Source organism: Loxodonta africana, chromosome 9 (genome assembly GCF_030014295.1).
Source record: "Loxodonta africana isolate mLoxAfr1 chromosome 9, mLoxAfr1.hap2, whole genome shotgun sequence".
Lineage (NCBI taxonomy): Eukaryota > Metazoa > Chordata > Mammalia > Proboscidea > Elephantidae > Loxodonta > Loxodonta africana.
In genome coordinates, this window is record NC_087350.1 from 29,436,191 (window position 1) to 29,452,590 (window position 16,400).

Sequence of the window (16,400 nt, forward strand, 5' to 3'; positions counted from 1 at the left end):
CTAGTTTTTCTGTTATTGATTTCTAGCTTCATTGCCTTGTGGTCTGAGAAGATGCTTTGTAATATTTTGATGTTTTGGATTCTACCAAGATTTGTTTTGTGACCTAATATGTGGTCTATTCTAGAGAATGTTCCATGTGCGCTAGAAAAAAAAGTATATTTTGCAGCAGTTGGGTGGATTGTTCTGTATAAGTCTATGAGGTGAAGTTGGCTGATTGTTGTAAGTAGGTCTTCCGTGTCTCTATTGAGCTTCTTACTGGATGTCCTGTCCTTCTCCGAAAGTGGTGTGTTGAAGTCCCCTATTATAAATGTGGAGGTGTCTATCTTGCTTTTCAATTCTGTTAAAATTTGATTTGTGTATCTTGCAGCCCTGTCATTGGGCGCGTAAATATTTAATATGGTTATATCTTCCTGATCAATTGTCCCTTTTATCATTATATAGTGTCCTTCTTTATCCTTTGTGGTGGATTTAAGTCTAAAGTCTATTTTGTCAGAAATTAATATTGCTACTCCTCTTCTTTTTTGCTTATTATTTGCTTGATATATTTTTTTCCATCCTTTGAGTTTTAGTTTGTTTGTGTCTCTCAGTCTAAGGTGTGTCTCTTGTAGGCAGCATATAGATGGATCGTGTTTCTTTATCCAGTCCGTGACTCTCTGTCTCTTTATTGGTGCATTTAGTCCATTTACATTCAGCGTAATTATAGATAAATAAGTTTTTAGTGCTGTCATTTTGATGCCTTTTCATGTGTGTTGTTGGCCTTTTCATTTTTCCACATACTTTTTTGTGCTGAGACGTTTTTCTTAGTAGATTGTGAGATCCTCATTTTCATAGTGTTTAACTTTATGTTAGTTGAGTCGTTACGTTTTTCTTGAGTTATGGAATTGATGTTCCTTTTTGTGGTTACCTTATTATTTACCCGTATTTTTCTAAGTAAAAACCTAACTTGTATCCTTCTATTTCGCCTTGAATCACTCTCCATCTGGCAATTCAATGCCTTCTATATTTAGTCCCTCTTTTTGATTATTGTGATCGTTTATCTATTGATTTCCATGATTTCCTGTTATGTGTATTATTTTGTTTATTTACTTATTTTTTAGAATTAATCTTACTTTGTTTGTTTTTGTGCTTTCCCTATTTGAGTTGCGTTGATATCAGGACGTTCTGTTTTGTGACCTTGTATTGTGCTGGTACCTGATATTATTGGTCATCAGCCAAAAAATCTCCTTAAGCATTTCTTGCAGTCTTGGTTTAGTTTTTGCAAATTCTCTAAACTTGTGTTTATCTGTAAATATCTTAATTTCTCCTTCATATTTCAGAGAGAGTTTTGCTGGATATATGATCCTTGGTTGGCAGTTTTTCTCCTTCAGTGCTCTGTATACGTCATCCCATTCCCTTCTTGCTTGCATGGTTTCTGCTGAGTAATCTGAACTTATTCTTATTGATTCTCCCTTGAAGGAAACCTTTCTTTTCTCCCTGGCTGCTTTTAAAATTTTCTTTGGTTTTGGCAAGTTTGATGATAATATGTCTTGGTGTTTTTCTTTTTGGATCAATCTTAAATGGGGTTCGATGAGCATCTTGGATAGATATCCTTTCGTCTTTCATGATGTCAGGGAAGTTTTGTGTCAGGAATTCTTCAACTATTTTCTCTGTGTTTTCTGTCCCCCCTCCCTGTTCTGGGATTCCAATCACTCGCAAGTTATCCTTCTTGATAGAGTCCCACATGATTCTTAGGGTTTCTTCATTTTTTTTTAATTCTTTTATCTGATTTTTTTTCAGCTATGTTGGAGTTGATTCCCTGGTCCTCCAGAAGTCCCAGTCTACATTCTAATTGCTCGAGTCTGCTCCTCTGACTTCCTATTGCGTTGTCTAATTCTGTAATTTTATTGTTAATCTTTTGGATTTCTACATGCTGTCTCTCTATGGATTCTTGCAACTTATTAATTTTTCCACTATGTTCTTGAATAACCTTTTTGAGTTCTTCAACAGTTTTATCAGTGTGTTCCTTGGCTTTTTCTGCATTTATCCTAATTTCATTTGTGATATCTTTAAGCATTCTGTAAATTAGTTTTTTATATTCTGTATCTGATAATTCCAGGATTGTATCTTCATTTGGGAAAGATTTTGATTCTTTTGTTTGGGGGGTTGGAGAAGCTGTCATGGTCTGTTTCTTTATGTGGTTTGATATGGACTGCTGTCTCCGAGCCATCACTGGGAAACTAGATTTTCCAGGTAATCAGCTAAAAAAAAATGCAGTCAGATCCCTATCTGAATTCTCCTTCTGGCTCAGGGTATTCGGATGTTAATGGCGCCGCCTGGGGAGGGTGGGGGAGGGATCAGAGAGCTAGGCATGTAGCACCACAGAATATAGAGCTGATCCCCGTGTTCACGCTCCTCCCCCGTCTGCCAGAATCTCAGCAGGATGTCTCCCCCGCTGGGACGCTACTCTCCCCGCTCCAAGATCAGTCACTTCCTCCCGGGGATTACTCCCTCCGGTGCGCTGCACCACTCACACTAACTGAGTGGGCGTGGCCCTCACGAACAGCTGGACCCGCCCCCGGGGGCCTATTCAGGGGAACGCGCTCACACCCCACCAGCTCTCGCCAAGATCCCAGCGGGACGGCTCCCCAGCTGGGACGCTGCTCTCCCCGCTCCAAGACCCGTCACTTCCTCCCGGGGAGTTCTCCCTCCGGTGCGCCGTACCACTCGCGCGAACTGGGTGGACGTGGCCCTCAGGAATGTTTGGGCGCCCTCCCCGGGGTCGCTTTAGGGAAATATAGGTGATCCCCACGCTCGCGCCTCGCCCGCCTCCCGCCAAACTCCCGGCGGGACAGCTCCCCGGCTGGGACGCTGCTGTCCCCGCTCCAAGATCAGTCACTGCCTCCCGAGTGTTTCTCCCACCGGCTGCGCCGCTACGCCGCCCGCGCCAACCAGCTAGACTTCCTCCCGGGATGGGTTCGGGGGGGTAGGGCTGGGCCCCTTGTCTGTGCCATCTGCCCCCCTGGGCTCTGCCCCAGCCCGGGCTCCGAAGGTCACCTGCCTGGTACGCTGGCTCTTAGTTCTGAAAACGATCGCTGTCTGCCTGTATTTGTTAGTTCTCCATCCCTAAGTCTGTGTTTGTTGTTCAGAGAGTTCATAGATTGTTATATATGTGATCGATTCACTTGTTTTTCTGAGTCTTTGTTGCAAGAGGGATCCACGATAGCGTCCACCTAGTCCGCCATCTTGGCCCCGCCCTGAATATCATCTTTAGTGAAGTGCGTCTTCATATCCTTTACCCACTTTCTGATTGGGTTGTTTGTCTTTTTGTGGTTGAGTTTTAACAGAATGATATAGATTTTAGAGATCAGGCACTGGTCAGAGATGTCATAGCTGAAAATTTTTTCCCAATCTGTAGGTGGTCTTTTTACTCTTTTGGTGAAGTCTTTAGATAAGCATAGGTGTTTGATTTTTAGGAGCTCCCAGTTATCTGGTTTCTCTTCATCCTTTTTGGTAATGTTTTGTATTCTGTTTTATGCCTTGTATTAGGGCTCCTAACATTGTCCCTATTTTTTCTTCCATGATCTTTATCATTTTAGTCTTTATGTTTACGCCTTTGGTCCACTTGGAGTTAGTTTTTGTGCATGGTGTGAGGTATGGGTCCTGTTTCATTTTTTTTGCAAGTGGATATCCAATTATGCCAGCACCATTTGTTAAAAAGGCTATCTTTTCCCCAATTCACTGACACTGGGCCTTTGTCAAATATCAGCTGCTCATATGTGGATGGATTTATATCTGGGTTCTCAATTCTGTTCCATTGGTCTATGTGCCTGTTGTTGTACCAGTACCAGGCTGTTTTGAATACTGTGGCTGTATAATAGTTTCTAAAATCAGGTAGAGTGAGGCCTCCCACTTTCTTCTTCTTTTTCAGTAATGCTTTACTTATCCGGGGCTTCTTTCCCTTCCATATGAAGTTCGTGATTTGTTTCTCCATCATATTAAAAAATGTCATTGGAATTTGGATCGGAAGTGCATTGTATGTACAGATGGCTTTTGGTAGAATAGACGTTTTTACTATGTCAAGTCTTCCTATCCATGAGCAAGGTATGTTTTTCCACTTATGTAGGTCCTTCTTAGTTTCTTGCACTAGTACTTTGTAGTTTTCTTTGTATAGGTCTTTTACATCTTTGGTAAGAATTATTCCTAAGTATTTTATCTTCTTGGGGGCTACTGTGAATGGTATTGATTTGGTGATTCCCTCTTCGGTGTTCTTTTTGTTGATGTAGAGGAATCCAAGTGATTTTTCTATGTTTATCTTGTAACCTGAGACTCTGCCGAACTCTTCTATTAGTTTCAGTAGTTTTCTGGAGGATTCCTTAGGGTTTTCTGTGTATAAGATCATGTCATCTGGAAATGGAGATAATTTTACTTCTTCCTTGCCAATCTGGATGCCCTTTATTTCTTTGTCTAGCCTAACTGCTCTGGCTAGGACCTCCAGCACAATGTTGAATAAGAGCGGTGATAAAGGGCGTCCTTGTCTGGTTCCCGTTCTCAAGGGAAATGCTTTCAGGCTCTCTCCATTTAGAATGATGTTGGCTGTTGGCTTTGTATAGTTGCCCTTCATTATGTTGAGGAATTTTCCTTCAAGTCCTATTTTGCTGAGAGTTTTTATCATGAATGGGTGTTGGACTTTGTCAAATGTCTTTTCTCAATCAATTGATAAGATTATGTGGTTTTTGTCTTTTTTTTATTTATATGGTGGATTACATTAATGGTTTTTCTAATATTAAACCAACCTTGCATACCTGGTATAAATCTCACTTGGTCATGGTGGATTATTTTTTTGATATGTTGTTGAATTCTACTGGCTAGGATTTTGCCGAGGATTTTTCAATCTTTGTTCATGAAGGATATAGGTCTATAATTTTCTTTTTTTCTGGTGTCTTTACCTGGTTTTGGTATCAGGGATATGGTGGCTTCATAGAATGAGTTAGGTAGTATCCCATCATTTCCTATGCTTTGAAATATCTTTAGTAGGAGTGGTGTTAACTCTTTTCTGTTGAAAGTTTGGTAGAACTCTGCAGTGAAGCTGTCTGGGCCAGAGCTTTTCTTTGTTGGGAGTTTTTTGATTAACTTTTCAATCTCTTTTTTTTGTTATGGGTCTATTTAGTTGCTCTACTTCTGATTGTGCTAGTTTAGGTAGGTAGCGTTTTTCCAGGAATTCATCCATTTCTTCTAGGTTTGCTAATTTGTTAGAGTGCAATTTTTCATAATAATCTGATATGATTCTTTTAATTTCAGTTGGGTCTGTTGTGATACGGCCCATCTCGTTCCTCATTCTGGTTATTTGCTTCCTTTCCTGTATTTCTTTAGTCAGTCTGGTCAATGGTTTATCAATTTTGTTACTTTTTTCAAAGAACCAGCTTTTGGCTTTGTTAATTCTTTCAATTGCTTTTCTGTTCTCTAATTCATTTAGTTCAGCTCTAATTTTTATTATTTTTTTTTCTTCTGGTGCCTGATGGATTCTTTTGTTGCTCACTTTCTATTTGTTCAAGTTGTAGGGACAGTTCTCTGATTTTGGCTCTTTCTTTATGTATGTGTGCATTTATTGATATAAATTGGCCTCTGAGCACTGCTTTTGCTGTGTCCCAGAGGTTTTGATAGGAAGTGTGTTCATTCTCGTTGCATTCTGTGAATTTCTTTATTCCCTCCTTAATGTCTTCTATAACCCAGTCTTTTTTCAGGAGGGTATTGTTCATTTTCCAAGTATTTGATTTCTTTTCCCTGATTTTTCTGTTACTGATTTCCACTTTTATGGCCTTGTGGTCTGAGAAGATGCTTTGTAATATTTTGATGTTTTGGATTCTGCAAAGGTTTGTTTTATGACCTAATATGTGGTCTATTCTAGAGAATGTTCCATGTGCACTAGAAAAAAAAGTATACTTCGCTGCAGTTGGGTGGAGTGTTCTGTATAAATCTATGATGTCAAGTTGGTTGACTGTAGCAATTAGGTCTTCTGTGTCTCTATTGAACTTCTTACCGGAAGTCCTATCCTTCTCCGAAAGTGGTGTGTTGAAGTCTCCTACTATAATTGTGGAGGTGTCTATCTCACTTTTCAGTTCTGTTAAAGTTTGTTTTATGTATCTTGCAGCCCTTTCATTGGGTGCATAAATATTTAATATGGGTATAACTTCCTGGTCAATTGTCCCTTTAATCACTATGTACTGTCCTTCTTTATCCTTTGTGGTGGATTTAAATTTAAAGTCTATTTTGTCAGAAAGTAATATTGCTACTCCTGCTCTTTTTTGCTTGTTGTTTGCTTGATATATTTTTTTCCATCCTTTGAGTTTTAGTTTGTTTGTGTCTCTTCATTTTTTTAAATTCTTTTATCTGATTTTTCTTCAACTGTATTGGTGTCAATTGCCTTATGCTCCATCTCTCGTACTCTGCATTCCAATTGCTTGATTCTGCTCCTCTGGTTTCCTGTTGAGTCCTTTAATTCCATAATTTTACTGCTAATCTTTTGGATTTCTGAATGCTTTCTCTCTATGGATTCTTGCAGCTTGTTAATTTTTCCACTATGTTCTTGAATAGTCTTTTTGATTTGTTCAACTGCTTTATCAGTGTGTTCCTTGGCTTTTTCTGTAGATTTCTTTATTTCATTTCTAAGGTCATCCCTGATGTCTTGAAGCATTCTGTAAATTAGTTTTTTATATTCTGCATCTGGCAATTCCAGGATCATATCTTCATTTGGGAAAGATTTTGATTCTTTAATTTGGGGAGTTGTAGAAGCAATCATGGTCTGCTTCTTTATGTGGTTTGATATCAACTGCTGTCTCTGAGCCATCATCTATAAGATATTGTAATGATTTATTTTATATTTGCTCACTGAGTCTTATCTTGTTTTGTGTTCTTTCAGTATATGCAGATGGGCTACTAGATTGTGCTGTCTTGATTGTTGTAGCCTTTGAATCACTTATGTCCTATTACCAGCTGGGTTGGGCTCTTACCAGATATATAAGCCTAAGAGTCCATTCACTATTCTTGAGTAGAATCTGATTTTGGGTCACCAAGTGTGTGGTGTAGACTGTTACCTATTCACTTAGAGGAGTAGTGGTGATAGTTGTGTGCACCAGATTCTACTAGCAGCAGAGGGTCGCACTCTGGTGGGGGCAGGATGCTGACAGGCTTTCCCCAAGTGCCAGTGAGGTAGGTGTGTCTCTATTCCTAAAGCACTTTGGTGGGTGGGCTCTGCAGCTCTACCTTAGGCACCCAATTCATGTACCTCTACAGATTGGTAGGTGTCACTATCCTCAGACCCCTATAGCAGGAGGCTAGGTGTTTTGGGTGGAGCTTCAGCCCTCAGTTCCCCATTGTGGGTCAGTGAGGGCTCTATTTAATAGGTAGAGATATCAGACCTGGGAAACTTGTCTTTCCAGTAATCTGCTAAAACAATTACAGTTAGATCACTATCAGAATTGCCTTTGCATTATAATAGCCACCTTGTTCCCTGTAGGGATGAAAGCCCAAGACTGTGGATCTCATATGCTTAGCTGGAGCTGGTTCTGTATTTTTAGTTCAATTTCAGGAAGTCAGGGAAGGATTTTTAGTCCCTGGGTTTTTTGTAGCTGCTTCTCTCAGGCCATTAGAATGGGTTAGGAAAAGACAAAAAAAAAAAAAAAAGCAAGAAAACAAACAAACAAAAACATGGCCGAGCACTTCCCTCTCTGGCCCAGGAAGTTCCAATTTTAATGCAGCTGCCTGGGAAGGGGAGGGAAGGGATTAGATAGATAGGAGAGAGTAGCACCCAGGAATATAGACAAAGTTACTTATCTTGCTTGGTGATGACTTTTTTTTTTCTGAGATTCCTGAGGGGTGTGTAGCCTGTGTGCTTTGGCTGGGTTGAGATTGCCCCCGAAGGTCAGGCCAGGGTCCTATGCTTGTGCTGTCTCAGAAGCCGTGGTCAGTTCCCCTGCTCCCAGTCCAAAGCGCAGCGCCAAGGTTCCCGGCTGGGATGCCTCACTCCTGGCTCCAAAACCAGTTGCTGCCTCCCGGTGACTTCTCCTCCTGTCAGCCGCATCACTGCACTGCCTGCGTGCACTGGCTGGGCTTCTCCCCAGGTCACTTCTGGGGGCTAGGGCTGCGTCCCATGTTTACGCCATCTCAGGATGCCGTGCTCATCTTCCCTGTGTCCAGTCCAAAGCCCAGCGCAAAGGTTTTCTGACAGGGATGCTGGCTCCAGGCTCCAAAAAGAGTCGCTGCTTCCCTGTGGTTGCTCGTTCTCTCGTTAGCCACGTCAGTGTGCAGCCTGCTTGCTCTGGCTGAGTCTCTGTCACTCAGGTCAACTCTTTAGATCTGTGTTGGATGGTCAAGGTTCATAGATTGTCATGTATGTGATCGATTCACTTTTTTTTCCAAGTCTTTGTTGCAAGAGGAATCTGAGGTAGCTTCTACTAGTCAGCCATCTTGGCCCCACCTCCTGTGTATGCCATTTTTAACCACTGTGCTATTGTCCCCTCATAAATACAGCTAGCCAATTTATATAAAGTTACAAAATAGAAGAAGAAAAATTATTGAAATAAATACAATGTATTGGGAGCAAAGGGGGGAAAATGGAATTTAAGTTTATCCTCCTTTGCCTTTCGAAGGTGAAACGCATTATTTAAAATGGGTATATCATGATTAGCAGAATTAGCATAACATTTAGAATTGTAGTATAACACCAAAGTAGCCAAAAACTGTCTTTGAGGAGGGGTCTTGGCCTATGAAGGGCTGGATTTCAGTATTGTTTGAGTTGCTGTGGCTTCAAGTATTAATTTCATAAAAAATAAAAGCATGTTTGGATTCACTTTAAAATAGCATCAGCCATGTAAGTGCATCAAAATATGCAATTCAAAATAGCCGTTATATCTCTCACACATTTATTAAAAGTTTGCCTTGTCAGGATCATTACAGCTAGCTTAAAGATCTTCTTGAAAAAAGTCAAGAGGACATCTGAATTTAAAAATCTGTCTCTGACTACCACAGCCTGGCATGGCAGGGAGAGGTTGCTGGTCTATTAGAAGCAAACTGAGTTTGAACCCTGCTTCTGAGAGGCAGTTCTGACTACAAAGGGCAGGTGATTCTGTGCAGCCAGGGAGCAGGAGCTTTGATCCTCTGGACCTGTAATAAACAACTTAAAGTAAATGAATCAGGTAGCAGGGTACCTGGAGGAGGCCAGCAACCTCTATGTGATGCTTGTCTTTGTATTTACAGGGCTACTCTCATAAATGCTGCACTAGGCAGAGTGCTGTGCATTTTTAGGCTTAGTTATCCTACTTTTCCATGTGTTTACTTCATAATAACTTGAGTAAGCACTTGTATGTTCTCTTTAAGATGAGGATCTCCTATTTGCATTGCCTGGTGAAGGCAATCAAGGCACTGCTGCCTAAGGATCTCACTCATCAAGCCTACATATATTATCTATCATCTATCTACCTATCTACCTACCTGTCTATCTACCTGTCTATCATTTACCTATCTTCTGTCATCTCTATCTTCTGTCTACCTATGTCCTTTCTTTCTTTGTTTCTTTCTCTCTCGTTCCTCCCTTCCTCCCTCCCTCCCTTTATTTCATCTATGTACCCATTTATCTACCTATTCCTGTGTATAGAACAATAACCATGGCTTACAAGTCTCTACATTATTGTATTTCATCCTTATAACAATCTCCTGAGGTAGACAGGACATGGAAAAAATTGAAGACACTGAAACTCTTGTAGTTCAAGTCACCTGTTTGCGATTACACAGCCAATAGGTGATGGAGCAGGGAATTAAACTCACATCTTTGCTGTCCTTCTCTCATCCCAATCTCCCACTGGTTGACTCCATTTCAGGCACATTAGCTTATTAACTACTCCTTGAACATACCAAACATGTTTCCTCTAGGTTTCTTCAGTGGCTATTCCAACTATCTGAAATGCTCTTCCCTCAGATGTATAACCTAATTGCCCCCTGTACATTTTGCTCCAATCTCACTTTCACAGTTAGGTTTGCCCTGTCCACCAATTAAATGGAAACCTATGCTTCACTCTGTCTCCAGCCTCAATCCCCCGCGTGCTGCTTTGTTTTCCATGGCATTTGTTACTAGCTAACAGACCAGACAATTTGCTTATGATGTTTGTTGCTTGTTTTGTCCCTTCCAAGTAGAATGTAGGCTGCCCAGAGTTGGGGATTTTGTTTCTTTTGTCATTGATCCTCCTACCTAGAGTGGTCCTTAGCACAACCAAGATGCTCTATCAATGTTATTGATAAATGGGTGAATGAACTGCCTTCTGAATATGACCTGGCTCTCCACAGACATCTCAAGCTATTAATTTTTTTTTTTTTTTGTCAAAATGACTCATGTCCACTTATCCAAGTCAGAAGTCTAGAATAGGCCTGGTCTTGTTGCAGTTTCCTACTTCACCTCCCTCGTCCATCACCTCCTCACATTCCCATTGCCAGTCCACTAGACCAGGAACTCATTGTGAAATCTTTGCTTCAACTACCACAAAGTCTCCCATAACCCTCTTTATCTCTGCTCTGGCACCATTTAATTCTTCCTTTTCACACAGCCACAGGGATTTTTCTAAAATCCACATACAGTCTCATCACTTTGGGGTTTACAATCCTTTCAGGACTCCTCACAGTTTCAGGATAATGGACAAATGCCCCATCTCAGTGTGTAAACTGGTCCGTGATCTGTTCCTTTGGAAGCCTGCTGAAGGCTGCAGCTGCATCTCCCAGCTTTGTTTTCACTCTCTGGCCACATCCAACTGCCTGCCTGGTGTTTCTGACTTCTCACATGCTATTTCTTGACCTGGAAAGTCCTTCTCCACCCAGCTGCTCCCTCCTCCTTCCGTAAAGAGCTGTTCACGTTTCTTCTTACCCGGAAGTAGTTGATGTCCTTCCTACCTATCCCTACCACTTACATACCACTCATTTTCTTTAGTCTAGTCATCTGTCACCCCATTACATTCTAAATTTTGGGGGGGAAAGAGATGTCTCTTTCTCTGCATCCTAAGAGTCTAACAGAGAGTGGAATGTAGAGTCGTCACTAAATAAATGCTTAATATGTAAGAAACTGAGGAGTCCCTGTGCGGTGCAAATGGTTAATGTGCTCAACTGCTAACCAAAAAGTTCAAGGTTCAACTCCACCCAAAGGCACCTCAGGAGAAAGGTCTTTTGGTTTACTACTAAAAAGAATCACCCATTGTAAACCTTATAAAGCACAGTTCTCTCACACATGGGTCACCATGAGTCAGGGTCGACTCGACACCGTTTTTTTTTTTTTTTTTTTTAATGTAAGGAGCCAAAAGAAATTCTCTTATTTTTCTCTTTTCCCCGTTTTATGGTGGTTTTCCAGCATTGTGAAATGCCTTAGAAAAAGTTGTGTCTTGAGTAGTTAAGTCTAAACGAGACCCTTGGGTCAGCTAGATTTGGGTGAAATTGTAACTCTACCCATTTGATATTTTAGTGGCTTAGATTACAGCCGGAAGCTCTTTTCTGTTATTTTTAAGCAGTGTAATAGCAGAATCTAAGTACTATGTTACGTCCTAGATTTAATATTTCAATTATCACAGAGCAGCTGTGAGCGCTTTCTTCCTTTCTTTCTCCAGACCCAAAACCTGCCAGGCCCATCCTCTGTGGATAAAGTCCCGTGTATGAGGAGGATCAGCTTAGGTCTAAAGATAAAGACACAAATAAAGGCATTTAAACTTTTTAAAAAGACTAAAATTGTAAAGTGTGGTTTCCTAAGACACAGGAGCAGAGGCAAATAATAAGGAAAACAAGGTTTTATTTACATATCTACACAATCTGGGAAAGAAAGATAAGAGCCCATTTAAGCAAACTGGCTTAGGAAGAGGGCGCATCCACAGGCAGCAGTAAGAGTACTGCCGCGTCTAAGACTTCATTCTGCCAGGCTCCCCAACAATCCAGGGACAGTAGAGTCAATGGTGCCAGCTCCTGAGAGGTCAAAGGGGGTATCCTGGCTGGGTAAGACTGAGGTGTTCTGACTGAAGAGGAGGAATAAGTTTTCCCTAAAAATATATGGTCTTGTCCCCTCTGACAAGAGCAATACATGCCCTTTGCCATAAGCATCCAGGTATGGCACTGTCTGTGCTTTGGCCAGAAGGACTCTAGATGCTCTAAAGGAAGGTGGGACCAGGCATATCTTCAAATATAATTATGGTGCTGCCCTTCCTGTTGCACCAGGCATGCTCTGGCCAAGTGGGCCCTAGTTGGACTGGTAGAAATGGGAAGCGTGAGGGCCTCCATTTACAGGTATGGTACTGTTACCTCCCATTACATCATGTGTACTCTGGCCAGGTGAACTCCAGGTGTACTGATGGAAGGAAGGGTCCCAAAGGGCTCCATCTGTGGGCATGGTACAATTCTCTCCCGTTGCACCATACATGCTCTGGCCATGAAGACTGTAGCTGCACTGATGGAAATGAGGAACACAGGGGCATCCAACCATAGGTATGGTGCTGTCCCTTCTCTTCATGCCAACTCTGCTCCGGAGAGGTGTGCCCCAGGGGTTCTGGCTGTAGCTGGGAGCACCAGTGTGTCCAAGAACAGTTATGTTGCTTGCACCTGAATCTCCAGCAGAAGTGCCATCGCCAAATGTGCCCAAGGTGCTCTGATGGAAGACTGGAGCATAATTGTATTTTTGTGGATATTTCCTCCTAGAGGTATTGGCTTCTCCACTAAGAGCATGTTTGCTCTGGTGAGGGGTGGCCCAGGCTCTCTGATGGAAGGCAAGGACAGGACGGGCTGGAGTCACAGGCTTGGGACCATTTCCCATTGCATCATCTGTACTCTGGACAGGTGGACCCCAGGTGCTCTGAATGAAGGTGCCACCCATTGTATTTACAAATACGGGTAAAGTGCTGCCAACCTGGTCCCAGGTGTTTGGGCCAATAGGTGGAATGGAACTGGTGTTGAGTGTCCCACTTGGCCCTGCTCCAGAGTTGAGTGCTCCAGTCATAGAACTGGGACCTGGGGCAGGTGCATTGACCCCAAAGTTCCCACTACCCATAGGGGTTGCTGATCTCATAAACACAGGTGGGTCCCGAGTGCTGTTGGCAAACAGCGATTTACTTTTCCCAGCACTGGGAATACTAGTTGTGGTTTTAAAGCCAGAACTAGTGGCTATGCTAATGGGAACAACACCTGGGGTACCATCAAAGCCAAACTGGGTGCTGGCATGGTTATTAGACGTGGAATATGTGGGTGCCAAGCCCACAAAAGTTGATTGATTTGTGTTGTTATTGGGTGGCCGTGCTACCGTAACTGTTCGGTTTTCAGCTTGTGTTGGTACTGCCCATTGCCCTACAGGTATGGACCTGTGAAATGTGGAGGGTCCAGGCTGCTGCCAATCAGGAGACCCAAATGTGGGCTGAGGGGTAGTTCCTGGGTCTAAAAGGTGTCTGAAAGTTGCAGTTGGGCTGCTGACTGACTGTGCAGGCAAGCTGGTGGAGCCCGGGGTGGACACAATGCTGCAACTCATCAGCATGCTCTTCCCACCAAGAACTGCCTTGGGAAATGGCATGGAGTTATCCTTGGTGCCAGCAGGAAACGGGAAGATGACAGCCAGGGAGGGAGGTGTGGTATCCATGCCCTCACAATCAGGCTTGATTGCAGAGTCTGCAGACGTGCTGCCTAATGACGTGGAGGTGGCTGATGGTGCAGTCAGAGCTAGGCCAGTGGCTCTCTGCTGGTGCCCACCAGGGGTTCCTGGCCTGGGCTGAGGGGTGACTCCTGGGCAAAATGGAAGACTAAAACTTGCAGCAGGGTAACTGACTGTAAATACTGGTGGGCTGGTGGAGACTGGGGCCTTTGCAGGGGACACCTGATCTCCACAGCCATGGGCCTGGGCAAGTGGGAGGGAGCTCACCCCAGAGCCTGGGGGAGACATGAAGATGACAGCCTGTGAAGGGGGAGAGGTGTCCATGTCTCTTACATCAGGATCCAGAACAGGCTGAGAGGTGGAGTTTGCAGAGGCGGTGGCTGTAATTGTGGGAGTGATGGCTATAAATTTGATGGGCTGACTGGTGAACATAAGGGTGCTGGTGGAAGGGATAGGAGGTGGAGGAAGGGAAGTTGGTGAGAAAAAAGAAGGAGAATCCACCAACATGGGGACGGGGGACTCCTCTCTGAAGGAGGTAGGATGGAAGGAAACAGCTGAGGTGCTAGGAGGTGTGGAGATGTCAGAAGGAGAAGGTGCTGCATCAGGGACTAAGGGATAGAAACAGAGAGAGCCTCCATCCTCATTACTGAGTTTGCCTCTAAAGATGGGACTAAATGTAAAGGAAGAAGCAGATTTTGCTGGAATAGACAAAGAAGGAGTGCTAGGCATTTGGCATTTTTCTTCAAGACCAATCTCTGGTGCAGGGGAAGGCCTAGGGGAACACAGGGTGGATGGGCTGGCAGACAGGCTGGATAAGTCAGTGAACGACATTGTTGAGACTGGCAGAGTGGAAGTGGTACAAGACAGGGAGTCTTGGGTGGGCGCAACAGACAGGGAGGAGGGACTGGTAGTCTGCGTGGTACTGCAGTCTGATGTGGCCTCTTCTTTGTCCTCTAAGGCTGTGTGGTTCCCTTGGGGCTCAGCTGTCCTCTCCAAGCCCAGGTCTCCAGCAACAAGTATACGAGGGCGCTTAGGAGGTGGAAGCAGCTCACCTTGATCCCAAGGTGGTGGTACCAGCAGCAGTTTCCGTTTATGTGGCCTAGGACAGGCAGATGTGGGTGGAGAATTGCTCCCAGATGGCATATGGGAATGTTTTTCTTCCTGCTTCTCCTTCCCCGACCCCAGTGAGGCTGGAGAGCTGGGCTGATGGCCTTCCTCCAGTCCTTTCTTAGTTGACTTCATCAGCCTCTTGGGCAGGCCAGAGAGCCCTCCTGCATCAGGAATAAGCTTCTGATGGGGCAGGACACCTCCAGCAGGGCTGCATGAGCTGGCAATGGCACAGTCTTTGGTGAATGAGCTCCCAGATGACACCTGGGTTTTGTTATACAGGCTGTTTTCTGGGCCCTTGGGGTGGAGAGTTCCCTTCAGATGCCCAGAAATGTGCAGGGAGGAAGTGATGGCTCCACTGGTCTCCAGGGACCTAGAGGCAGAAGGTGCACTGCTAATGCTATGAGGATTTTGATTGTCCTCGTCCTTCTCCGTCCCATTCCTGGACTCTCCTGGTGCACTTGGCTCAGTCTCCTTTGGGCAAGGACGTGGAGGGTGACTGCATGTCACTGGCTTCGCAGATGTGACTACCTGCTTGAGTGGCAAACGGAGAGTCCACTTGCACCCTGGAGGAGGGATCTTTACACCTCTTGGGTGGCCGAACGCCCGGGGCACCACCTGCTTCTTCAGAGAGTTCCCCCAGGACATCAAGGGACAGACCCCCAGAGAGGAGCTGTGAGCCTGTCGGATCGCATACCGCCTCTTCGGGGCGATGTAAAACCGAGGAGGTAAAGGCACGCGACCCTGATTGAGCAGTCCACTGTGAAGAGGGTGGAAGGGAGGCGCAGGGGCAGCGGGGTGATCCCGGCCAGAAGTGGGAGCACAGCGGGTGGGGTGACTGCGTGGGCGCCGGGCTGGCGGAGGGTAGCGACGGGATGAGGGGTGCAGTTTGCTAAAGAAGTTACCCATGAAGAGTGGGTTGTGCGTTCTTCAGCCCTGAAAATGGAGTAGAAATGCGGAGAGGTTTCCTAAGCGTCCGACTCCTCCAAGGGTAAAGCACACACTGACCAGCCACAGCCTGATGCTTGTGACGCCTTGTCAGATCCCGTGACATAGCAGCGGGTGAATAAAGGCATTAGTGGATAAACGGTGGGGCCTCATGGCCCAGCCCCACCTAGACTCTAGGGCTTGGGGACTTCTCACTTGCATTGCAGGTGTTTGGCACCTGATGGACCCCATGCAGCTAGGGACTGTTTAGAGCTGTGATGCTCGGAGAAGAAAGATTTGAAAAATTCTGGCTTTTACATGGCGTTATTTTAAGTTTGAATCTTGTTTCTTCGATTTATTTCGTTCTAGTGTTTTTCTCTCCGGTCCCTCATCAGACTGATGTTCTTTATCAGGCGTATGCCATGAGGAGGTTTCAAAGCCAAGCATCGTAGAGATTAATGAAAGTTTTTAAAGTTTTTTTTTTTAACCTATTTAAAATGCCATTGACACGATTCCTATGTTGCAGTTGGTTTTAGCCCTCTACTCCTGCCATTCCTTTCATAGTATACTGTGATGTATCAGAGACAATGTGGATTTCTAGCCCCAACAAACTTTGAGGTTGGTAGGCCCCAAGAGATTCTGCTCAGACCCAAGCTCTGTGTGAAAAAAGGAGAAATGTTATAAGCTCTTTCTAACCTCTCCAGGAGCAGAAATGATTTACAGTTATGACTTCTGA

General features: G+C 44.0%; 1 protein-coding gene across 1 annotated transcript; it reads right to left on the minus strand.

Annotated features, from left to right (window-relative positions):
- Positions 1-12,235: 12,235 nt before the first annotated feature.
- Positions 12,236-15,646, minus strand: LOC104845661 (nuclear pore-associated protein 1-like). The gene has a single exon (XM_010587967.1). It carries the CDS (start codon positions 15,644-15,646, stop codon positions 12,236-12,238), a length of 3,411 nt encoding a protein of 1,136 aa, XP_010586269.1.
- Between the last annotated feature and the right edge of the window lie 754 nt (positions 15,647-16,400).